The sequence below is a fragment of the Macadamia integrifolia genome, chromosome 8 (assembly GCF_013358625.1).
Source record: "Macadamia integrifolia cultivar HAES 741 chromosome 8, SCU_Mint_v3, whole genome shotgun sequence".
Lineage (NCBI taxonomy): Eukaryota > Viridiplantae > Streptophyta > Magnoliopsida > Proteales > Proteaceae > Macadamia > Macadamia integrifolia.
In genome coordinates, this window is record NC_056564.1 from 16,843,835 (window position 1) to 16,870,260 (window position 26,426).

Genomic DNA, 26,426 nt, shown 5'->3' on the forward strand with positions numbered 1-26,426 from the left:
TTTTTTTTTTTTTTTTTTTCTCCCTGGCTCTCATTTTTGGCTTTGGTAGAGAAGAGGCTTTGAGATTATAGGAACATCTTCAATTACTGCTTTCATTGATTTGTGCCTCTGGATGAAGTTTCAGTCACACCCCCATCGCCAACACAACAAAATTGACATTATAATTACTGCTCGTAATTGTTATAAGGTTTGTGGATATCATTTCGGAGAGTACTGGAAGTGCTACTTGGTATAATTCTTCCTTTTATCATTTGGAGCAATCTATGTGTTACCTTCCCCAACCAAATGTATTGGATCCGGAGGGTTCATGCTATATGTCTTGTTAAATCTGGAGGATTGGATTGAGGTCCAATTGCCTAAATTAAACACTGAAGTTTTTTTTGATCATGTAGTGCACCTGATTGCTTCAAACCTGGGGATGGCTAACTTTGGGGAAATGTGAATTGCTCTCCAGGTACGGTTTCAAAGTCGAAATGGGACGGGCTTTTGTTGTTTGTTCTCATGCTGACCCCCAATCTGGACGATTTGAACATCTGCAAAGGGCGACATTTGGAATCAGAAATACATGAATGGGGAGAGGAAGGGGGTGAAACGAAGAGAACAGCGGATGTAGAGTGAAAGGGTTGGTGTGGGTGTCATGGGGAAGGAGAAATTGAGGTAGGGGAATATGGGAGTTGGGTAGGGGTGTAGACAGATGATTTGCTAGGCGTTGGCTCCAAGGGGACAATGACAAGCGAGTTTGCTTATACTGCTTTATTGGTTTGTTATTTAGTGGTAGCTCCACAGATTGCTCCTCCGTGCATTTGGACCTTTCCAACTTCGATGGAGAACTGGTTTGGGTTCTTGTTGGTGCCATCGATAATGGTTGTGTTTTATGCTGTACCGATGCTGTTGTCTGCAATTGTTGTTACCTCCCATTTGCAGAAGGGGAACATGTTCTGGAGGGACGACTTTGAAGGAGCTATAGGGGTGCAGGGGAATCATAGGCAAGGTGGGTGAGGGTGGGGGGGTGTGCAGGCCACTTGTTACGAGTAAGAGAGGCAAGACGTGTTTTTCTTAAAACTGATTTAAGGATGATTCAGGACCTGATTCGGACCCTATTGGAGGTTTTATAACCTTGTGGCCAAGGTTTAGAAAAAGCTTGGAACAAGTGTTAATGGTAAAAAAAAAGAAAAAAGAAAGAAAAGAAACTATATATTATGATAGGAGAAAAGACTGCCCAGACACTGTCATAGTGTAATGACCAGCCTGCCCACATGTTGGATGCCTCGGTGCATATTCCCATTGGCTGATCACGTTGGTTCTCTCTTCCATTATTATAAATTTAAAATTAAATTCATCATATTGTGACAAATTATAATCAGGGGGAAAAAATAATTTAAATTATGTGGGATGCTTAAAAAATTATCTAAGATAAATATGGTCATTGTACCCTAAAAAAAAAGAAGAAAATTTACTCATTAACCTAAAAAATCACAAGATGTGACATTTAGAAGTATTTAGTCACTGCGTTATCACGTTCAGTAGGTCTTATTTCCTGGGTAAGCAATATGAGGAGAGTTCACTGCCTGGCAGTAGGCGGGGTATCACAGTGCGCGCGGACATACGTGCATTTCCTTTGTAGTAAACCGTTTCCAAATAAAAAAAAAGAGCCGGTAGGAACAAGGCACTTTTTCCCGTTTATTTGAGTTTCAAGAGTGGCGCGCGCGCGCGCGCACGAGAGATAGACAGTGAGAGTGGCAAGAGGCAACCGCGAAGGTAAGCCTATTCAACTAACAATATATATATATATATATATATTTTTTTTTTTTATTTTAGTTTGATCCCATGTTGGTCAATCTACTTTTACTTCGCCTATTAGAAGATGAGCGGTTGAAAGTGAACGGGGAGGTGGAATCCAACTCGAGTGGAGGTTAAGGACTTCGATTGAAAGATACTCAGCTGCAGAAATATGGGTCTTTTTTGTTTGTTAGGTAAATCAAATTTAACTTGCTAGCCGATTTCATGTGCTGTGGTAAATTGAAACGTCCGTAGCTTGCAAAATCTACTTTCTTGCGGCGCAAAATTTTAATTGAGTCAGGTTGGGGCTAAAATCCAATCGGTATATTTTCACAATCTGTTTTACATGTGAATCATTCGATAATGGTTATGATGTAATGCCTTTTGCTGGTTGGCTTGCATTCAGGATGCCTTGTGTTTGCTTGAATTTGAGCTAATGGAGTTGGTCGATGTGGTGCTGGCTGAATAACAGTAATGGTTCACATCAGCGAAAAGGCCTGTCCACCATGTCCAGTTGGAACCATATACCCTTCCCTGATTATTACGACGAACTGGTTGTAGCAGCAGCTCAGTCCATTTGTTGCCTTCTTAGCTTAAATGGTTATTATAGCTGCCTCCATGATCAGTCCCTGATGGAGGAACAGGTCCGAAATGCATGCTTGTCTCGACATCTTTCCTGCTCTCCACATGTTTAAAGGGGCTTGACAATATATGGAGGAATACCATTTGGAACTTCGATAGAGTTGAATGGCCCAGCAGGAAATGGCAAAACTCAAGTATGATTTTTTTCCACCCTCAGTTTGCTGGTAAATTTCTACTTAAATCTAACTTATAATTTTATTTTTTCTGTTATTTAGAAATTTTGTCATGGGAATTTTACGCATTCTTATTATGAAATGTTGTATAGATAGTTCTTAGAAATTGTTAAGCTTCTATTCAGATTTACAGATGTATTAGATACTTTTGGAATTATTTACATTAAAACCACTTAAGTTGTGTGTTGTGTTAATAGTTTGAGAAAGATGAAGAAAATATCACTGTTTTCCCATCGTTAAGTTGGGGAATCAGCATCTATTTAGTTGATTTAAAAATTCTACACTGCATTGATTCCTACTGCTGATTGTTTTACATTGTTATCTTGAGACATAAATAAATAAATAAATAAATAAATAAATAAAAGAGACTTCTATGTTGGACTATCCTCTCCAGGGAAATGTTAGATGAAAATATGTAACAAGGCTTTTATTTCCTGAATATTCATAAGGAATGGTCTTCTGAAGATAAAAATCAATATCGGAAACGATATTCTAGTGTGTATTTAGGTTATTCGTGTGAGGGTCCATGAATATCTGAAAATAATGCATTGAATTTTGAATATGTCGATAATAAACATTCATCACAGTCTTGGTGTGTTTATGTGATAATTTTCCTTTTCTTTTCTTTGAGAATAAGAAATGTAATTAACAGAAATTTGGAATCCTCCTATAAATTAAAGAGTGGTATCAATATTTTGGTAACATTGTGTTATGTGTTAAAGTTGTTAATGTAGATGGGCTTAAGGCTCTGTTTTGTAACTGATACAGATAATACATAATGGGGTTATGTATGTGTTGGCCCTTCGATCCAATGTGTTTTCATTATAGTGGGCCACTTTAAAGGGCCTATAATGTGGATAGAATCTATATCTTCAAATTAGTTAAGTGTGTGCATTTATTTCTTTATTTTAATTGTTATGAAGTGTTTTTTGTTAGGCTGGATTAGGATTCTAAAAGTCCAGTCCTGTTTTGAGTCAATTTCTTTCATGATTTTTGTTTCCTTGTCAATTTATTTTACTTTATTGGTTTAGGCCTTTCCTTTTTAGTGTTTGAGTATGTTTTCAAGTCTTTTATATAAATTTGTAAGGGGATCCAGCCTTGTACATGAATTTGATTAATGAGATTTTGGCTTTAGTGTTTCCTTTATTCTGTAAGATTCAGATTTGCTGTGAGATGCAGTGTTATGTTGGTGGGATACCTTTAATGGCTGCGGGATTCCAGTTGAGGCTAGGTGGGGGATGGTTGGTCATATTTGCTTCTTCTTCATTCGTCTCCTTCTGTAACATTCAAGTAACTGTTCTGTTTACAGTCTTTCGATTTATTAGAACTCTTCAGTAGTTCAGTTCTTGATTGATGCACCTGAGGTATCAGTTCTGCTTTAAGATCAATCAACAGCAGATTAGTCTCTATCATCCTACGGTTTTAAATTTTGAATCTGAGATTATTTGATTTGAGTCCCATTGAACTGGAACGCTCATATCATTAGTTTCACTCACTAGCTAATAATCTGCTGTTGTTTTCTGTGGGATTCATCAACCCAATACTGAGTATTCCTATTTGCTGCTTCTTCATTCTTCTCCTTCTGTAACATTCAAGTAACTGTTCTGTTTACAGTCTTTCGATTTATTAGAACTCTTCAGTTCTTGATTGATGCTCCTGAGGTATCAGTTCTGCTTTAAGATCAATCAACTGCAGATTAGTCTCTATCATCCTACGGCTTTAAACGTTGAATCTGAGATTATTTGATTTGAGTCCCATTGAACTGGAACGCTCATATCATTAGCTTCACTCACTAGCTAATAATCTGCTGTTGTTTTCTGTGGGATTCATCAACCCAACAATGAGTATTCCTATTTGCTGCTTGTTCATTCTTCTCCTTCTGTAACATTCAAGTAACTGTTCTGTTTACAGTCTTTCAATTTATTAGAACTCTTCAGTTCTTGATTGATGCACCTGAGGTATCAGTTCTGCTTTAAGATCAATCAACTGCAGATTAGTCTCTATCATCCTACGGTTTTAAATGTTGAATCTGAGATTATTTGATCAGAGTCCCATTGAACTGGAATGCTCATATCATTAGCTTTACTCACTAGCTAATAATCTGCTGTTGTTTTCTGTGGGATTGATCAACCCAATACTGAGTATTCCTCACCCCTGTTTTGGATGCTTTCCTGCTGCATCTAGGAGTCCTGACCTGGGGACATCCAACCTTCGGATTGGAATGATTCTTGGCGGGTTTGTTTTTGTTCCTCACACTAAAGGGAACATACACAGTCCAAGTTTAGTTTTGATCTAACCACTGGATTCAAAATTACTGAAGTTCCTAAATTTCTGGTGTTTTAACTTGCTGTTTCTGAAACATAATCTGTTACCCTAATCTTATTATCTGATTTATGTCATACTTTGGGGATTCGTTCCACACCATTAGACCTTCCTTCAACCAGAATTTGATGGTGATCATACCATTAGATTGTGAGTTATTTATTTTCTCTAATTCTTTCTTTTGGGTAGCTATTGTGATCCTGTCAATTGGCAATCACATTAGTAACATTTCTGTTTCAAAGGAATATTTTTGAATTATTTTTTTTCCTATTCAAAATTAGTTCTACAAGTTAGGGATGCGTTTGATAACATTAGTGGCACGACCTTTTTGTACTCTCTTTCCTCCTCTCCTCTTCTCTCTCTCATTTCGCACAACCTTCTCAGACTTGAGAATAGTGGCAGCAATAGCTCAAACTTGAATAAGTGTGACCCTACTCAAATGGAACCTCAAGACCTGCTTGGGATCGAACTCATCAATGGCGGCAACAACAGTCAGCGCATCCACATTGGACCTCTCATCTTCTCCACATCAAGGAATCCAAGTGTAGACACCCCATTTTGTCACCCACCTAGAGACGATGACAGCATGGCATGTATAGTTTCGTTCTATCTCACAAAGAAAACTTGGCACGTGATTGTAATATATTTCAATTTACGAGTGCAAATTTTGGCGTGTTAACCACCATTTTCTTCCAAGCACTAGCCAATGTTGCAAGGACGGCGCAAGAATGATAGTCAGACCCCCTTTTGCCGAGATGGAATAATCACTTGTTAATTAAACAGTTTAATATTTTAATTCATGTATGATGTTATGAATGGTTTTTTGTGATCATCACCCATATCTTCCTTCTTCTTCGTTTATTTTTATTTTATTTTTATTTTTTTAATTTTATGTTGTATTGTAGTTGTAGACAAATTGACTCGGTTTTTTAGCTTAAGAGATGATGGTGGCGTTGACCCTAGGGAGACTTCAAGGGTCCTGAACTCACCTCCAAATGATGCCGATAGAGAAAAAGGAGCTCAAACCAAGATTAGCGATAGCTCTGTTTAGACCTCTTCCATTCTTGCTCCAATCTTCTGGTTAAAAGCTGTAAACCTTATTCCATTCTTCTCACATGCCATAGCCTCTTCTGGTCCCTCTACTATTATTCTAGGGCTCTAAATCTAGAGGCACAGTAGGAGTGCAGGTTGCTGGTCGACCCTCATACCTGCTCTGATACCATGCTCTCTAACTTATGGTAGATTGAAATACTAAGAAGAAAGCAAGAAGAGGAGAAAGAACGGAGAGAAGGGTTTGTGTGGAAAGGGTTAGGTGAGGGATTAATTCCTCCCTATCTTTTCTAATTCAAAGTAGCTAATCTAAAATTACATAAATACCGTTACACATTCATGTAGATACCTAAAAGGTAAATACAAGTTTATTTCTCATCATACCCTTACTATGTACTCTAACACCTTTCATATTCCAAGTTTTTCTCTGTGTCCACATGTGGGCTTGTCTAAGGAATATTTTTTGATAGCACATTAATGGTTGTAAATAGGGATTGGAAATGGGGCAGGTTAAATAGGGATCACTCCAGCCCCACCCCTGAAGGCCTGGGTCTTGTATGATAAAGACAGTTCAGCATCAGGACCAGGATTTTTGAAAATGAGAACCCCAACCCCCAGTTGTCTTGCAAGTTGTAAATTGGTAACCCCCATGCATTTTCACAGGGCAGGTCTGGGTTGACCAATGTTTTAAGTGGGACAGCTTTCATATTGGCTAAATCTGCCATGCCTGTGCTGCTGCCATCCCTAGTTGTAAAATATATGCTGTTCTTGTGCTTCTCTTTTAGCTTTAACTGAGTATTTTTCTGCTGTTGTTTTCCTGTACAAATAAATACTTTTTCTTATTCATGATTTAGAAAAAGAAAAATTTCTACAACTGGGTGCTTCATTATCTAAATTTTTTTATTTGCTTTATTAATTTCATTGATTTTCAGTAAATTATAATTTTTTTGCTTCTATATCTTTGTTCCATTGTTTAGAAAATATGCCTTTATGTTAAATTTTTTATGTCATTGTAATAATTGACTCTAGTGAAGGATTTTGCGATATGCAAGTTAAATTCAACACCATGCATATTTACTTTATTTTCGTTTGCAGGTCAGAGGTTTATTAAGGTGGCAAAATCTCCATTATCTCCTCACTTGCATTCCATTACACTGTGACTCAATCAGGGATTTCATTATTTGGTGATGACGGAAGAGAAGTAATGGGGTTAGAGATATGCACAATTCATTGTCAAGGTTAGTCACAGACGCTGAGGATCATTTTGTTAACCAAACTCTGTGGGAGTTCCTTGAACCAAAGAGTGTATGAGTGCCATATCCCTTTTGGAGTGAGTGGTTCCCGCCTTACTTTCCATTGCAAAAACACATCCTCTGCCAGAGAATCAGTAATTATGAACTGCCTAGATGGTATTAGGTGTGGCTATTTTCTACATGACTCACCAACTCAATATGGACACTGGACAAAGTTAGGAGGGTTTGGATGAAGGAAACTTCAACGCAATAGAAAAGGGCACAATTAATAAACAGGTCATCTACGATGATGTACGCCCACTTGTTTGATTTCAACTTCTTCACAGTAAAAACCTAAATAAATATATAATGTATTATAAATACATGTTATATCTATATATATATATATATATATTATACATGAATATTGATCAAGGGGCCATTGTTTAGAGCAATAGAAAAGTATGCCTGGATTTACTCTTGAAGGCAGTCACTTTGTGCAAAAAATAGTTTAGGACAGATTCCGAATTCAACCTTCTCAGGACCTCGCATAGGTGGGACCAGCACTAGTTAATGGCCCTTTTTACACATGAACGTTGATTAGGTGTGCAGCTTGGTGGTTGGACGCATGCTTCTATGCATGAGGTTAGGAGTCAAGTTCTCATCGTTGCACTGAAAATTTTTTGACCCCATAGACATGATTTTAACCCAACCCATTGAAACTGATGAGTTCAATCTCTTGATCTAAACATGGCCAATTTACTAACAGCGCATATTTGTGCTGGGATACTCTTGACACGTTTTTGAGTTCGGTTAATTTTTCAGGACATGAATCTGAAATGAATCAACATGATCCATTGCCACTTCTAGGTGGGGTATTCAATGAACGGGCACTGGAGTTCCAGATTTCCAGTGCCTGCCTACCATCAAGGTACATGTTATTATGATTTTTTTCTTACCAAAGAAATATAGCAGTGTTTTTTGTAATTAATAGACAGGCGGCCTGCATGTTTAAATCTTCCCATTATTATCTTGTACTACCAATATTATTCTTGGGATCAATTTTGGAACCTTCTTGAGTTTACTTGGTGACAAATGCCGGACACAATGACATCACTGACTTCAAACAGGGAGAAGTTAGCATGATTCACTCAGAGAGGTAATAAACTATATCAATCAGTATGTGATGGTTTGAACAGGCCATCCTATATCAGTTATCCAAGCATTCTCTTCTATTCACAGGTGCATAAGTTGAAATTGAATTTCTAAAATATTTCTCCTCTTAGTCCAGGAGTGCATTCTTATTTTGAGTAAGTGAGCTTGACTCAAAGCCAATAAAAGCAGATTTGGATGTGCAAAAATGTCCCATGTGTGAGTTGGAAAAAACTTACCATAGGATGTTGTAGTTGTTGAGTATGATGGAACTATATAAAAAATAGCAGTGATTTCATATGCTGGATTGGTGCTGCATAGGGATGATGTGATTATTTTCAATATCTGAGCTTTGTTTAGGCAAGCCAAAAAGAACCTATTTTTGAAGTGAGACTGAACAACTTATTTGAAGCCTCGAAGAGGATAGAAAGATAGATGGCCTATTTTTGACTGTTAGCTTTGCATTATATAAGCTTGGTGATGTAATGACAGTATGGCACTATACTATACAATGATGATTTCCTGATGAAAATTGGTAGGTTCTTGGACCCCCTTTTTGTTTAGAGGGTCGGCAAGTTATTCTCAGAATGAGAAATCTCCGTTTTGTATCATGATACATGGAAGTAATTTAGGTATTTATACAAGTCAGCAATCCCATGCAAAGCATAAGCTGATACATATATATATATATATATTTATATATGTATGAGAGAGAGAGAGAGAGAGAGAGAGAGAGAGAGTAACTTCCAGATGCATGGTTCAGATATATATTTGTTAAGGTCCAGTAGAAAGGATTTTTGTGCCATTTGATTACTATGGGGGAAATAGGTTAAAGTTTATCTTGGGGGATGCGGTGGTGGTGGGTGTTGCGATGATTTGATAAGAGAGGTTTGATTCTGCACACTCTACTGATCTCAATAGTTTAAAAGCATCTAAAACTATTGGAGATCCTGGCTGATTGGTGTCACTGTTCCTGAAAAGCTTGGGGATTTCTGGGCCTTTTTGTGGATACATTAATGGTAGACTTAAACTTCATTCAAGCTCACCCACTGCACGTGATCCATGAGTAGTGAGTACTCATCATTTGTTGTCAAGATCTGGACTTTGAGAGCTATGAAGAGGTAGTGATCTAATTGTGGAAATAAAGAAAGACAGGAAAATAAAAAAGTGTGAAAAGTTCAATGAACTGTGATGTAGATTGCTTGTTTTTGTGTATAGAAAAAGGAGAACTGTATAATCTTCTTCTGAGATTAGATAAATAAGTTAAAACACTAGAGAATAGTCCAAAACTAGGATGGTTTCCAGGAATTTTCCTTCTCTGTTTTTTTCATTTTTAGGTTTTTAATTTTTTTTTATTAGTTTGTTTCTAAACATGTACTGGGTCACATAGGACAATAATGAAGGATTAAGTAATGTGTAAATTTTTTTAAAACCTATACAATGTTGTCATGTTCTGCTAATCTTCCACCAGCCTTGGGTTTTATATTAGAAGGATAAAAATATATTCAAACCTTGAATGTGATATTTGTCTTTCATATCTGAATTGAGCTTTACCCACTTGTGTTGTTCAGACTAATTCTTCCTCGATTCAATAATTTTATTTATTATCCCTTGGACTTCTTAATCTCCTCGAACCTTTATACTTCAATAATATAATGGTAAGGGAAAGAAAAAAAAGATAAAAGATTGTTATAGAGGTTTAGTACTAAGAGTCATTTCTATTTAAAATAATTCAAATTGAAGCTTTGATTTATAATAAGCTATTGTCATTGTCAACTGCAACCTTCTTGAGAGCAAGTGGGCATCAGTCTTATCTAAAAATTGACAAGATTGGTGTTATTTACATGAACATAACCAAATATTAGGTCCCTATAGGAGATTAAAAGATAAATGGGTTGTCTCCAATCAATAAGACATGGTCCATTAACAGCATCCCAGTATAGAAAAGATGGTGCATGGACCATTCATTAAGAGAGAATAGAGAAATTAATAAAGTCAAATAAGTAATCTGAATAATAATGTGGTAAACAAACATGTTAATACCTTCTTAGCTTTGCTTGGATGATTTATTTGTGTAACAGCCTCTACTATGGTGCTTGAGAAAAATTGGGGTGGAGAAGTTGAGGGAAAAAATTCCTTTTTTGGGTGCTTTCAGAGAAAGAAGAGGAGGGGGAGGGGGAGGTTTTCAAATCAGGGTTTAAGAGAACGAAATGGGGATCCAAATCCTAGCTGATTTAGATTTAGATTTAGATTTATATTAGATCGGAATTGAGATTAGATATATTAATTTTACATATGTACTAGAAAAATGTGTGAGACAATGAGAATGAACACGGTTTAAGATGTACCCTTAAATACCTAAGGCAAGGCATGTAAAGAAAACCCATTAACCTACAAATTGATTGGTTCAGATTGATGGGTTAATTCTGCTCCCCTCCCCTCCCCTTTAAAAAAAAATTCCGATGATTGATCTTTAGAACATGGATTTAAGAATCAAGAGCATATTGAAATTGATTAAGGTTAATTCTGATGTCTGCCCATGAAACTCATTTGATCTTTGTATAAAAAAATCCTAACATTACAACATAAATAAAGTTTTCTTTTATCGCATGGTGAATTCAACCTAAGGATTGAAGAGATTAAAGGGTCAAAAACCCCAACTCTTCACCCTCACCCTCACCCTCGCCCTCACCCTCTCCCCCACTCCCACAATCGAGTTACCTAGATCTCCCCGTCCATAGGGGGGTGGGTGCAAAAAATCTCAGTCCTTAAAAATGTTAAAACATCGGTTCTAATTGGTTTTATTTTTTTAAATTCAAACCCTATTTTTTGTACCTAACAAAATATTCAAAGCCTGTTTTAGAGAGAGAGAGAGAGAGAGAGAGAGGGTTAGGGTACCCTGTATTTTTATATCAGTTATGAGGCGGGTGGGCAATAATAGTTTTTTTTATAGGTAGAAGTGGAAAAGATTCAACCATTATTTCCTAGAGACAAAATTAAAAAGACAACGCATAGAAATAATATTTCTTTTTATCTCTCTCAGACATTATTATTCCCTAAAGGAATAAAATAGTGTAAAAAAAATTGATATTAAAAAGAGAAAGTTTGACAATGGGGGAAGGGGAAGAGAGAAGATGTGGAAGTGAAGACTTTCCACGAATGGAGAGGAAGCATCCACGTTCCCCTAGGCAGGCGACGTCCGTAAACCTCGTACCCTTTGCCGACAATACACCAAAAAGGAAACCCTAGCCCCTTAACCACCCCACCCCTCTCTCTCTCAATTATTATTTTTCCTTTTATTAGTTTCCCTTTTTTCTTAAGTTGCTTACTGGAATTAATCTATTTCATGTTTAGGATTATATCAACAATTGTAGGCCCAGAAGTAGATATCAAAAACTCACATCAGATTCATTTTTAGTTGATGCAGACATTTTCAGGACCACCTCTTAATTGCATACGGGTTATCCTCTTCTTCTTTTTTTTTTCCCTTAACTCTTACTTGGTCTCATTGATCGCGATGATAGTGTTCCAAGACCGCAACCAAGGGTGAAAGAATAAGACCTGAAGAGGACCCGAAGAGGACAACAATAGCAACTAACCCAACATATACATGGAAAGACTTAAACTCAAGACCAAAATTTTAGGCTTGCTCCGACAAGATAGGCACCTAATTAACTGAGCAACTCAATTTTCCATGCTAACATGTTGTGGGTTTTACCACAAGGTGTCATATCCTCCATTTGTTAAGCTTCAAACCAAATGACGTTTATTGAGTCAACCAGGGAACATTGAAAAAAATTCATGTCTATCCAAAAGAATTACGGACAATTATAAAAGGATAGGGCGGTAGACAAAATATATAATTGAATCTAAATTAGATTTGTGTTTTGTATGCATTTTCGTAATAGATTATGAATCTAAAATGCAATCAGAAGTGATAAAAAAAAAAAAAAATCAAGTTTTAGAATATGTATGAGTATGAATCTACTTAAGACTGCATACCAAACCATCTTAAATTTTTACTTTTGATCAACACAATAATTCTTGAATATCCATAAAATTAAAATTACCACATCATTTTTCATGTGGCGAAACTTAGGTTGTATACTCTACAACTACCCTCTAAACCTACCAGTCTTGAAAGAAAGGAAAGAAAGAAAACATGGCAGTGCATAATGGAGTTCTCTAAAGTCCATTCTCCATTCCTATCAAAGAAAAAGTCCACTCTTCATACATCAATGTGGTTGCTCTCCTAGGTTAGACGTTTTCGAAAAGAGAGAAAGGTAGAAAGCAACCGTCAAAACAAATGGACAATAAATATGACTACTGATAGAACAAATGTGTCCCCTATAGTAATATGGATGATTGTCATTTCATGTATTTCTATTTTATATAAGGTATTATGCATTATGATGCAAGAGTGTAATTTCTCTATGAATTATTTTATTTTAAATATGAGAGGTTTTCGTAAAAGACAGTGTTGTCCTACGCCAATGTGGGGTCAATATAATGGAAATACCTGTGGAAGCATCAACAGGGACAAGGAGGGGCGAGGCGGGATTTCCATCTTTCATGAGGAGTGAGGTGGTCATTTCACTATCGTTTGTATCCAGGTGTAGGAGCCATGTTACCTTTTAGACTACTTTTTCCCTTTAAATATATAGATCTTACATGAATAGTATCTATTTCTAGATACTCATTGTTGTGGTTCGTTGATTCTTCGCCCACATTGGCAACATGGAAAATCCTTTTAAGAAAACGTCACAAAGGAGTAGTACACTGATGATGTATGATGGAACAATTTCTTACATAGGAGGGCAACAAGGTCACTTAATGAGAGAGAGAGAGGAATTCACTTCATATGAAAGCAACATAGATGTAGAGAGAAGATGCTAGGAAAAAGAACACAAACACACATGGGCATCAAAGGGGGTGGTTTTTTTGGGTTTCACAAGGGGTGCATGGGGGCATCATTTTGCCACCTTGTGTGTCTGAGTGCAAGGACTATGCGACTAGGGAGCATTCATTTACCCTATATACATATGGTAAAAAGAAAGCTAACCACTTGCGTCTTGCATGTGCCTATATTGCACTGCCCCAACCCACTGAAAATACCTCCATGCGACTTCCCACTGGTCTGCATGCTAACATAATGACCACACAAACATGTAGCATTTTCTTGCTCATACATATTAAAGAAAAAAATACTACTATGGCTAAACTACATAGCATATACGTAGTGCCTTCCAATGTCTTTCTCTCGTTCCTCTCATAAGGGCGTAGCTCTTATTGGCAACAACCACAAAAAACGTACACCAATAAAAGGCGACAAAATAATATAAAAGACAATAACATGATTTTATGTGAAGAAAAAAGAGAAAGACAGAGATTCTAGAAAACCTTTTCCCATATATTAAACAAAAGGAAGGGCAGATATTCGGTCAAGATCCGTTTCTATCCATTTACAGTATGGTGGGGATTACATCTTTTAAACATGGAGATGCTCTCTCCCTCTTTTTCCTTTTTTTAATTTGATTTTTTTTCCTTCCTTCTTCTAAATTCAAACATTAAAAAAATATAGAATTAAATAACTGTAGCATCACTACCGTAGATTATAGAGATCGAGTGGACGGTGCACTGGTGGAGTGCTTGCACTCAACGCACGATCTTTCTCACTCTCTCTATCTCTATCTAGAGAGGGAAATATATAATATTTTAACAAAGGGTTTTTTTTGTCGTATATGAACCAATAGAGAGCCAAAGGAGAGGAAAAGTAGAGAAGCTCACATCCACAACTTTTGGAGATTAAAAATGGAATAAAAAAAATATATAGTGAGGAAAAGAAAAAGAAGAGATTCGTGGGTTGTAAGGGTTACGTGGCAGATGAAGATTGGCGGAAGGTGGAACTGAGTTGGCATTAACGATTAGGTTAGAGAGCTGAGGAGGGTGACGGGTGACCCGGTAAAAGAGGTGGGGACCGGGTCTTATTTTATTGGACGCTTCGGAGTGGGGAAAGGGCCAAGGGTGGGGGAGAGAGGTCGTAATCAGTCGGGTCGGTCGGCGGGTAGTTGGTTAGTTGGCTATTTATTATTATTTAATTGAGATTTGAGGTTACCTTATTAGGAAAGAAGTAGGAGAAAAGGATTTAAGGTTGTGGAGTTACCGTAAGAGGAAAGGTTCTAAGAGTGCCGTGCTTGAGGGGCACAATTATGTAATTATGAACCCTTCACTACTTTTTCCTTTTCTTTTTTTTTATTTTATCTGCGCCCTTTTGTAATTAATGTTTGCGTCTTGTGCAGCTAGATGAGATGAGAGAGAGAGAGAGAACAGAGGATAAGCAGTGGACGTTCGAGATTTGTTTCTAATTTATTTTCATTTTGGGAAGCCGACTTTTAATTGGTCAGGTGGTTGTGTTATGTGATTTTGTTTAGAGCATGTTTGGTATCGTTTATGTTCCAGAAATGCCGTTTCATATTAATAACCAAAATTTCAGTTTCTGTGTCAAAATGCAGTTTTTAAACGAAAAAATGGTGTTTCAAAATTTCAGATTTTTATCGGGAACGATATATATATATATATTTTTTTGTAAAATAGAACGAAACTGGGAAGACAGAACTCCAAAATGGAGTTCCGTCCAATCTCGTTTTTTCAGTTTTTTTTTCATTTTTTGTTAAAAAAAAACAGTAACAGACCATAAGTGCACCAAACAGAAGATTCCGTTTTTTCGTTCCAATAGAACGAAAAAGCTTCAAAAATGTTTTTTTAGAATAATACCAAACGGAGCCTTAGTGTGATAAAGACCCGTCTCTCCCTTTTAATGTTTCTGTTTTCGTTTCGTCACTGATATTTTTAGAAAATTTTCAAAGTTGCCCTTCCATTTCATTAAAATGGCTGAACAATCAACTTTCTCTTCTTTTATCTATTATTATATATTTACATACGATAAGATTTAATCCCACAGCCTCCTCCTTTGAATATCAGTTTTTTCAAATCAAATGTGTTTCCACTAAGCTAAGCTAGCCACCTCTCTTTCTTCTTCCAACTTAAGTCATACCGATGTGTGAAAAAAGGTATTAAGATTTGGGATCATATCAACATCAGTCAAGACTTATCTTGATTCTAGTTGATCTAGAACAGCCAATCCATACTGTATTTTTTTTTTGTTAAAATTGAATCTACCTGGTTTCGGTCAATTAATCTCTTTAAAACCCTAGGGTCAAGGGAGAATCACTTTAACAATGGGATATGACCTTTTGATTGAATTGAGGAAAGATTTTTTCTTTTTTTTTTTAAATCACACTAGATGGGTGTTGATGATAAACCCTTCAATAAAAAAAAAAAAAAATAAAAAAAAAAATTGAAAGAAAAGCTTCACAATTAAGGACTAAATACTAAATAAAAAATTTCTACCAGATCATGATGCCAATTCCTAGACAAAAAAAAGGGGGCAAAATGATGACTTTTGTCTCCATCAAACACTAATATCCTAACTCTTATAAATATCTTTGTGCACCCCCTTATTGACTGTTATGTTAACCCAAGAGACACGCAAATAGATAAGGTTCTCCATTTCGTTTTTCTCATTGCTGTAGTTGTGTGCTACATTTGAATTGACCCCCTCTCCCCTCTCTCTCTCTCTCTCTCTCTATATATATATATATATATATACATATATTTTGTGTGTGAAAAGATATACGTGCAAGTTGCAACTATTTCATTTGAGAAAAACTATAAACGTTCTCAAAAGAAGGGACAGATACACTGACATATGAAAAAGTCAAAAAGAAGGGCGAGAGACTTATGTTATTATAAGTCATTTCCAATTCTTATCATTTATTCAATTCAAAAAGCGTGAAAAGAAAGATAGAATGAAATAAAATAAATAGAAATAAATAAAAGAGAGGTTGTACTGACTTTTTTTTGGTAAAGAGGTTGTAGTGATTTAGACTACTAATCCATGTCAAGCTCCACAGGTTAATCAAGAGTAGTTATAATTGAGACTTATTAAGAGCTTGATAAATATCACACATAACTATTCTCTTGTCACGTCTCCTTCAAATAAAAGCAATATATGTGAATGATTTCTCCCTATGAATCTAAAGAGGATTTTTTTTTTTTCACTTTTGGAATATTTTCATCCAAATTGATGTGACCTTCTCAATTCAATCTGAGGGTAATGATATGATTTAAGAAATTCTTTCGTCATTATGAGTGAAAATAAACTCGATTCTAAATCCATTTATGGTTTTCTTGAATTGTCAATTCCAAGTAGACACCCATCTGTCATTGTTTACTTGTTCTCGTTTCCCATTTAAAGAAATGTTGATCTTGGTGTTTTCTAATATTTTATAGTATTTAAATTTAGCTTTTCACGGAAACTAGCAACCAAACCAAAGAAGACGGATTAATTCTCATTCAACGTCTATTCTAATTTTTGAAATGAAAGTTACAATACAAATTCTTAAACTAATTCAGAATGTGAAATGCCACTTAATAATTTGGTTTTTAAACCCCAAAGTAACAATACAATTTGAACATTAATGTATACAAAAGTGTTATAAAGGTTGCATTAAAAAAAAATCAAAAAATAAGAATTTGTAGATGATATTAGCGTTGGTATCATTAACTTGTCATCAAATAGCAATTTCATGGCAGTTGACATATAGGTGGGTCCCTAATAAAGTACACCAATATTTATGAAAAATCTTTCTCATAATTTATGAAATTTTATGTTGAAGTGAATTTTTAAGAAAAACAAAAAGTTTTTTTTTTTTTTTTGAGAAATAAGAATTATCTAAATGATACTATGGTTGGTGTTATTTAGTTTTTCGTCAAATTAAAGTTTCATAGCAGTTGGCAAAAATATAGGTTGGTCTAGTGATGATGTACATCGCTATTTATGAAAAGTACTTGTAATTTATGAAACTTTATGCTCCAATGTAGCTGCTTCCTTTACTTGTTTTGGAATAAAACTTGACAAGTGATATAAGAGGTGTGCTATCAATATGGACAACTCATGCCCCTACCATTTGGGAAGAACTTATGATTAAATATCGAGTTTGATGATGCATGTCATAGTGCCAACTAAATTTTCTGTTGCAAATATTAAATCACTATAATATTGATTAAGATTTATCTTATAAGCACCAATAAATAAGTCCACTAACATCCTAAATAAGATCTCTCTTCTTTTATTCTTAGTTAAACTTGTTTGGTCTAAGGTGAAGGAAATAATTGGATGCTAAGAATGCCCTTAATTAAGTATGAATCATCCAATGGAGTCACAGTTTCCTCCCATGAAAATTGTTGAGTTAGTCCTGATTATAAGGTTGCGCCCCAACCATGCATTGAAAAATAGAGAGGGCTAAAACTTTATTGGCAATGCGCTTGGCTCAATGGACATCTTTTCCTTCTAAATAGTGAAATGTTGTGATGGCATAGGGCCTAAAATTAGAGATATGGGGTATGGTCAACATTTATTATCTGAGAGATATAAATGTCAACTTATGTATATAATTGCTTATACAATTGGTTGTTACACTTTTTAAGAGATTGTAGGAGGACCTAAGAGAGGTCAAGGGATCAACTCTCCTATCTTCACTGTGTAAATTAAAAATTTGTTGTTTCTCATCTATCTCGCATTCTCTTTCCTTCTCACTTAAAAAGAAGGATTCAAATCCTATGTGGTGAGCAGTAGAGGTTGAATTTTCTGAATTTTCACTACCATATGGGTTTAGCCCTTTGCTCTCCTTCAAAATCGGCTTATCTAGAGAAAGCGTCCAGGGACTTAAGTATAGACTGCGGACGGGATCCACGAGCGATGTGGGACTAAACGAGGGATCGTCTATGATAGACACGCACACACTCTCCCCCCGTCCGCCTGGCTCTGATACCAGATCTGGGTTTAGCCCTTCGCTCTCCTTCAAAACTGGCTTATTTAGAGGCGCTCAGGGACTTAAGCATAGACCGCGAACGGGATCCACGAATGATGTGGGACTAAACGAGGGATCGCATGAATAGACATTCCCGTAGAGGATTTTTGTGCCCAACAAAGTGTGATGTATATATTTCACTCAAAACTACATAAGATACAATGTCAACTTAGTATTTTATCAATTTCATCTACAATGCTGCTCCTGTGCTTCGGTGCTCCATCAAGGTCCACTATTTTAAGCCACATAGTGGTTGAACTTGATCAAATAGTACACTCATGGAATAGCACATATGGGGGTCTCAACTCAACATATAATTTATCATTCAAACTGAACTTTAGTTTTTGTAATACATAAAATACAATGTCAACTTAGTATTTTATCAATTTCATCTACAATGCTGCTCCTGTGCTTCGGTGCTCCATCAAGGTCCACTATTTTAAGCCACCTAGTGGTGGAACTTGGTCAAATAGTACACTCATGGAATAGCACATATGGGGGTCTCAACTCAACATATAATTTATCATTCAAACTGAACTTTAGTTTTTGTAATTTTTATTATTACATTAAAATTAGTACGATTGTACGGAGAAACCTACCTAATTTTACGGGTCAAACCCAAAAACTAATCTTAATCATACGCAATCACACCTAACCCATGTAATAGATCAATCACGAAAAGACTCAAATTGAAAATATCTATTAACACACAATATTTGTAAACTTCTGCATAAAAAAATAACTTGGAGACATGGGTCGGTGTAAAGAGTCTTATTATCTCAGTTGAAGAAAAAACTAGTTAGAATATAATAATTTACTGGAATTTTCCTTTATAATGCTTTTTGGCTTTTGATTTCAGTCAATCCATTTCGATTTTCTGCCAGTTCATAAAACTTTAACGCGATAATGGTTCGGTTCAGTCTGGTTTTTAATTGATTTCGGTTGGTCCAATTAATTCGAGCTGGAAATTGACACACCTTATTGCCCACTTGTAGTTTGGGGCTGCGATTGTAATTTATGATAAAGGAAGGGGTATTCTTGTAGTTATATTAGGAAACCGTAATAAGGGAGAGGAACGCACATGTTACTCATTTTGGGTAAGTAGACCATTTTGACCCGTAAAAGGACAAAACTCCGTATAGGCATCCGTTATTCGTCGGCTTCTTCCGTCCCTTTTCTATTCATCTCAAAAAGGAAAATAATTATTTATTGATTTATTAATTTTTTTTAGAAATAAAAAAATTAGAGAAATTAATTTTTAAGGAAACTAAAAAGACAGCTGGCAGTCTTAAGGTTACCCTTGACGTGTACGGCTCTGGTCCTCTCGAGGACAAACTCTGATTCCACCAAATGGAGCAAAAATTACAAATTTAAAATAACTTGTGGGGTCCACCAATAAAGCTTTTTTATTGTCTTTTTTTTCTCAACAACTTCTGGGGTCCACCAATAAGGCAATAACCATTAACCAAAGTTACCAACCAACCTTAGCTATTTCTACTTTTTATTTATTTTTCTTTTAATATATATTTATTTTAAAATTTTCTTTCCATTTGAGGAAGAATGAGAACCTATGATCATCACTTTGAGCTATTTGGATTGAGACTCTTTATTGAGATATGAAAACTATTTTAGCCCAAAAATAGTAAATTACACAGAATCTCACAACCCAAAACGCATAACAAATGTTGGGCTTTCAATTCTAGGCCCACTTTGTTTTGGATCTTTGCGATCATGAACGTTGAATGGGGACCATATTGATGAATCATGAAATTACAAAATCTTGGCCCTTCAATGACGGAACCACGGAAACAAATAATGGGTCCCACAAGAATTGTGCCATTTATGGCATTGTTCACTATTTCTCCAAACCTAGTTTTGATGTTTAAGGGACCATGCTGATACCTTTCTTTCTATGTGGGGCCTATCCAAGTATCCATGGATAGGATATGTTCCAACCTACCCGTTTTTGACACGTTTCAGGCTGTCTAAACCGGGTGGGCCCATAAAAAACACAACCTGTTCCATCAAGTTACTGTTTGTTTCTATTAACTTTTTTTATACGATGAATCGATTATCGATGATATTCCCTCGCAAGTTGCCTTCCTTTCTTCGCACAATTATATAATGGTTATATATATATAATTTATTAATTTATATTAAATAATGATTTGAGAAATGTCGGGTCAACACGAACCCGGAAGAAGCATGGATCATATTCATGCCCGACATCAACCTAAATTCATTTGAAGAAAAAAAAAAAAAAATCTAAAGCCATAGTGATCGAAAATAAAACCATCTCGGGCTTGGGTATTCATTGCCATGCTGTGGGTGGGCCCTTTTCGAATTTGTGATAATCTCAACATTTTTTTTAGGGTGAAAAATCATCTTGACATACCTTAGCCTTAGTGTTTAATTTAAATATGGGTTTCTATCTTGAGATACCATCAAACGGGATTATGGGGGTATTTTGATAAATTCCTTAATAACATATAAATATTTATTCATTTTTTATGATGGATGATTTCAAACCACATAAGTTGACAATTTTCTATTCGGCATTCATTTAAACATAAGGCAAAAGGTTATCTATGCCGTCCTTGAGGTACATTAACACTTTCTCTTTCTCTCTCTCTCTCTCTTATGAAATGACTTACTTTTCTCTTATGTATGAAGTCATTTTATTTTTCCACAATGGTGCGGTCCTTATGCCACTTGCTTAGAGAACCTCTCCCCTTCAAATATTAAGGAATCAAATTAGATGAAAATAAGACAAAAACATACATGGGTTGGGTTTTCTATATCTTTAAAATGCAAAAGTTTTTAAGCTTGCTCAGTTAGAGGGTTATAACTAGATTGCATACCAAAATGTACCATGTCGAATGGTGATGTAGCAATTATGGCTATTGGATATATTTTCGAAAATGGTTTAGACTGTACATTTGACAAATTTGATAATCTAATTCCATCATATACCTTTTGAAATAGTAGCATGTACGTACTCTCTTCAAAGTTCTTAACAATGAAATATTTATGAATGTTTCAATGTTTCGTTTTGTTGTTTTACAAAAATAGGTTAAATTGAAAATAGACATGTGAGCGGTGGACTTTCAATGTACTAGTTCAAAAAGTTTCAGTAACACTAATATTCTATTAGGGAGTATTTAAGAATACTCCAAAAATACCTATCAAGTTTCATACAACCTTTTAAGTCTTGTTTGGTTGGAAGTGAAGTTTTTATTTTTCGTAGAAAAAAAGAATTGAAGTTAAGTGAAACAAATAAAATCACAAAAAGGTGGTAAAAAAAAATTATAATCATGTTAAATATGAGAACTATCACTTTAATTATGTTCAAAATTTGTTAAAAATATTTTTTACTTCCTATTTTCTTGTAGGGAAAAAAATTTCTACCCAATAGGCTCACAAGGAGTTGTGAAATGATAAAGCAGCCACTTCTTGGATGCCTCATCTCACTATCCTATTGGCTGGGGTGTTGGTTGTACGAAGGCCATTAACAATCCTCAACCATGTCTTATATTATGGTTCCTTCATATTTTTGCATCACTTGACATCAATTTTACTTCCAATCAATTAACTAATAGTTTATTTTGTAATTTTTTTTAAGGAAGAGGGGATCCATATGACAACAAAATGTAGTTCTCACCAATGATAGGGTAGAAAACCGAATCATCCAATGAAGGTTTAATGAAGAAAGAGTGTGGACGTGCACAGAAATTTGTCTTTAAATCTCATTTTACTTCCACCTTACCGCTGTAAATTTTATTTCATTCACTTCATACAGCCAAACAGGGCCTTAGTACAGCCTATGGTGCTGTAGGCTGTAGCGAATAGCGATGTGTTCGGCGTACCAGAGTGAATTTAGTCGGGTTAAACCCGACTAAAATGGGGCTCCGCAATATCCTGATATTTTTGATATTGGAGCTGAACGACCAGAGGAAATGGATTTGGGGCCAAAACAACGCCATAACATTTTACGAAGAACGAAAGATTGGGTGACCCTAATCCTAATCGAAGACTACACTAATTAATTAATTAATTCTAATTCTTCTCTTTAATCATGATTTTTTTTTACTTTTAATTTTATATAAAAATTTCGATATGGAATGGAAATTTGTAATTCCTTGGCACGTCCCATTCTGATTAGATCCTATACCATACACCTCCGCCACTGTTTCTCCTCCCACTCCCTCTCTCTGTCATCTCCTCTTCTCTTCTTCTGCTACTTTTTGTGCTTTTCCTCTCTCTCTCTCTCTTTCTGTTACAGAAAACATTAAAGTCAGTAACAGTAACAACGTTATCTCCTTTTATTTCCTCTCTCTCCTCTCTCTCTCATCTATAGAGTCTTAAGGGACGAAGAAGAATAATCCATAATCGCTGTGTCTTAAAAGTGGTCTATTTAGGTGGGAAGGGGGGGCATGGGTTCTTCTCCACTTGTCTGACCTCCTTCCTTGGAACCCGACAGACGGCGGTGATTCCACTTCTCCACGACGAACACCTGAAGCCGACACACGATCATACAAAAACGTTTCCCTTCTCTCTCTCTCTCTCTCTATCTCTGAAATGCGTATCTGTGGACTAGGGTTCTCTCTCTATCACATCGGTTTCTTCCCTGTTTGAGGTCTCGCGACTTTTGAAGACTGGGCATCTTGTTTCTCTTGATCTTCTTCTACCTGCGATTGGCTTTTTTACTCTGTTAATTCTGCTCTGATAAGCTTTTCCCTCTTTGTCTTAGTTCGTCTCTGCTCTGGTTTAGCTTTCATCTTTGTTTTACTTCTCTCTGCTCTGGTGGCGGAAGGGGGTCAGGGTCATTCATTAGGTGAAGGTCTCCGTTTGATAGTTTGCTTTTTAGCGTTTGATCGTTTCCCTCTGCTTGAATTTTTGGATCCGATCAATCCATTTCCTTACCTTCTGTTATTTTATCCGGGGAGAGAGATCACATAAGTAAATGCCTTGGAAACAGAGTGAGGTTTCTGTAAACCCAAACACCAATGCTCTGTAGAAACTTATCTGCTTTTTCTTGCAGTTACCTTTACCGGCTCTGGCTCTTCTGTTACATATAGAACCCACTTTCCACTTTCTACTTTCTGGAATCTTCAAAGCCAGAACAGAAATTCAGTAAGAGGGGAATTCGACGAATTTGTAGGAGTTATGCTGGATCTTAATGTTGTTTCGGCTGATTCGACCTGCGGTGAAGATGAGATGATGGTAGACAAGCTTCCCGATGGTTACGGGGGACAAATGGACGACTCAGGGACTTCGAATTCTTCCGTTGTTAATGCTGAAGCTTCCAGCAATGGAGGCGACGAGGACTCTTGCTCCACTCACGACAGGCGTGGTGACCTCTTCGCCTTCAGCTTCGATATTCTTAAGAAGAGAAGTAACGCCACCGACGCCGTTGAAGTTGAAGACGATGACGACGGTGATGAGGCAGAGAACGGGAATCCCACTATACGGCCGGGTTTCCTTACCAAGCAGCTCTTCCCGGTGAATGAAGATAGAGCTGGGCATCCTGCTAATGCTGGCTTTCGCTCGGGCTCGTCTTCCTCTCGACCGCATTGGGTAGGTTTCTCGTTCTGCCAGGCCGACGTGGGGAATCAGCAGGAGTTGAAGGTCTTGCCCCCGCAGCAACAGAAGGTCAAGAAGAGCCGCCGGGGACCCAGGTCTCGAAGCTCTCAGTATCGGGGTGTGACCTTTTATCGCAGGACTGGGAGATGGGAATCTCATATCTGGTTAATATTTTCAAAAATCTTTTGTGTTTTTTCATAGATGACTTTCATTCATGCACTTGAATATGATCCATTCTGAGTCCTTATTGTTGTCTGGTTTCAAGAAAATTTTCGTTCACTAACTTGCTTTTCCTTTTTCTTATTCCTCTTTTGTCTGCCAGGGACTGTGGGAAGCAAGTTTATTTGGGTGAGGAGTGAATCTCAATTTCCATTTTACTGTTTGTTTGCCGATTTCTTCTGAATATAGTTGTATCAATTCGTTCTCTGGCCGTCTAATGGGGAGTTTTCGTTCTCTAACTCTGTTGGTTTTTCATTCAGGTGGATTCGATACTGCTCATGCTGCTGCTAGGTAAATATAGTTTCCGACTTGAAAAACTTCAGTTATGAATGGGTTGCTCTTCGAGATCTGTGTATCTTTTGTTGTATTTTTCTTTTTTATGGTTTTGGGGTGGAGGGGTGGGTGGGATGTTAGTTTTAATCTTGTTTCTTGTTCGATTACAGGGCATATGATCGAGCTGCTATTAAGTTCCGGGGTGTCGATGCAGACATCAATTTTAATCTTTCTGATTACGATGAAGATCTGAAACAGGTGGGAGCGGAGTAGACAATTGCTTAGAGATTTCTGTGTAGATAGGAATTATGATTGGGAAAATATTCCTCTTTTCTATTGCTCTTCAGATGAGGAACCTGACCAAGGAAGAATTTGTGCACATACTACGCCGCCAGAGCACTGGATTCTCTAGGGGAAGCTCAAAATACAGAGGCGTGACACTTCATAAATGTGGTCGATGGGAAGCTCGAATGGGGCAGTTCCTTGGCAAGAAGTGAGAAATCCTTAACCTGAAGCTAAATTTCCATTTTATTGATTTTTCTGTCTTGGATGCTGCTATTTAAAGGGAGAAAAGAAACCTTTTGTATGATCTCGAAAACAAGTTTTAATGACATCTTCTGAGGGCCTTTTTCTCCTCTTGGAAAACATTTCTATTGTCTACCTACTTTTCATCCAAGAATAGAGAAACAAAGGAACCTTGTGAACCCTGTTTTTATCAATGAGAAACGATGCTTGCTTGCAGGTATATATATCTTGGGTTATTCGACAGCGAAATTGAAGCCGCAAGGTCCTAGTGATAATGAATTTCACTCACCATGATTGTGAATTTCTTGCACTGAATTCTGAACCTCAATTGGGTTCCATCCAACAAATCTCCATTTTGGTTTTCTGGAACTCAGGGCTTATGACAAGGCGGCAATCAAATGCAATGGAAGGGAAGCAGTTACCAACTTTGAACCAAGTACATATGAAGGGGAGATTGTCTCTGAGGTGGACAATGGAGGTATCGTTGATCCTACTCTTTCATTTACTCTAATGATATGGTATATACTTGTTTCTGACTTGTTACATGGCTAACTTCTTCAAAGGTTATGCTGCAGGAAGCAGCCACAATCTTGATCTGAACTTAGGGATTTCACCTCCTCCTTTTGCTGATGATCTTAAGGCAAATGACAACATGAGTGGTTTCCAGTTCAATAGTGGCACTCACAACATGCCTGATACCACGAGAGCAAGGGTAAACTACTAGGATTAAACATAAGAATTCCATTTTCTGTTTCCATCAACCCAATTTTCATATACAGTTGAGGATGATTGCATTGGTTGAATTTCTTTACTTTGTGGATACGATTAGCTTAATCAGTAGATCTTAGTAGGTTGTTTTGTTTTGTATCTACCTTAAATATAACTGGTGATGTATGACCTCTTTGTTGTGCCACTGCAGATGGAGAACCATAATTTGGCAGCAGTGGGTGATCAAACCCATCAAGTCCCTCCAATGGCATCTGAGCACCCTCCGCTCTGGTCTGGCGTATATCCCAGTCTCTTTCCCACTTTTGAGGTAATTTTTCTCTTTAATAATCTTTTTTAAGAGTTATCCTAAGAGGAGGCATGTTTTCCATAGCACTTGGCCATTACATGCAGTAACACCTCAGATTTCAGAAGTTGAAAGGGCTGTCACACTGTTTGAAATTGCACCATCCTCCCCCAATCCCATCCAAATGAACAAATTGTGTACTTGGCTCTCACTATCCAATTTTTTTCTTTTGTTAAACTTTAATCCATAGATTGTGCTGGTCTTTTTTATTTCTTGGCTGAAATAGGATTGTCCCCAATTTCATCTTCTTAGTTATCATATATACACGCTTTGATCTGCCTGTGGAATGCCCAAGCCATTTTCATTCGGAAAATATCCCCAATTTTTTGTCACTAGCTTGACCTGTGGAGGGTTTCTTTTTGATACATGTGAACTTTTATTTGCTGTTGTCTTTCCTACATGCTGCAACATATCCAGCATGCTGGGGGGTTTTTTTTTCTTCTTTTTTTTTCTTTTTTTTTTTGGGAGGGGG

General features: G+C 36.6%; 1 protein-coding gene and 1 long non-coding RNA gene across 6 annotated transcripts in view; both read left to right on the top strand.

The window, feature by feature from the left end:
* The first annotated feature begins 8 nt into the window (after positions 1-8).
* On the top strand, positions 9-8,650 carry LOC122086995. Of its 2 annotated transcripts, none has more exons than XR_006142621.1 (4): positions 9-1,758; positions 1,862-1,973; positions 2,186-2,585; positions 7,062-8,650. It is a non-coding gene; the product is annotated as an uncharacterized LOC122086995 (long non-coding RNA). The 2 variants fall into 2 exon arrangements; XR_006142622.1 differs by having other exon boundaries at positions 2,186-2,555.
* A 13,821-nt stretch (positions 8,651-22,471) lies between these two features.
* The window catches only part of LOC122087709 (ethylene-responsive transcription factor RAP2-7-like), a 4,836-nt gene continuing 881 nt past the window's right edge, over positions 22,472-26,426 (top strand). Inside the window, exons 1-9 of one of the 4 annotated variants that reach the window (XM_042656914.1) lie at positions 22,473-24,029; positions 24,188-24,213; positions 24,345-24,375; positions 24,528-24,615; positions 24,705-24,850; positions 25,100-25,144; positions 25,257-25,360; positions 25,446-25,594; positions 25,802-25,918. In XM_042656914.1, coding sequence (XP_042512848.1) covers positions 23,449-24,029; positions 24,188-24,213; positions 24,345-24,375; positions 24,528-24,615; positions 24,705-24,850; positions 25,100-25,144; positions 25,257-25,360; positions 25,446-25,594; positions 25,802-25,918 — 1,287 coding nt within the window. In that variant the 5' untranslated portion in view covers positions 22,473-23,448. Of the gene's footprint in view, positions 24,030-24,187; positions 24,214-24,344; positions 24,376-24,527; positions 24,616-24,704; positions 24,851-25,099; positions 25,145-25,256; positions 25,361-25,445; positions 25,595-25,801; positions 25,919-26,426 lie in introns of all 4 variants that reach the window. The other 3 variants (XM_042656915.1, XM_042656916.1, XM_042656917.1) reach the window with 3 other exon arrangements.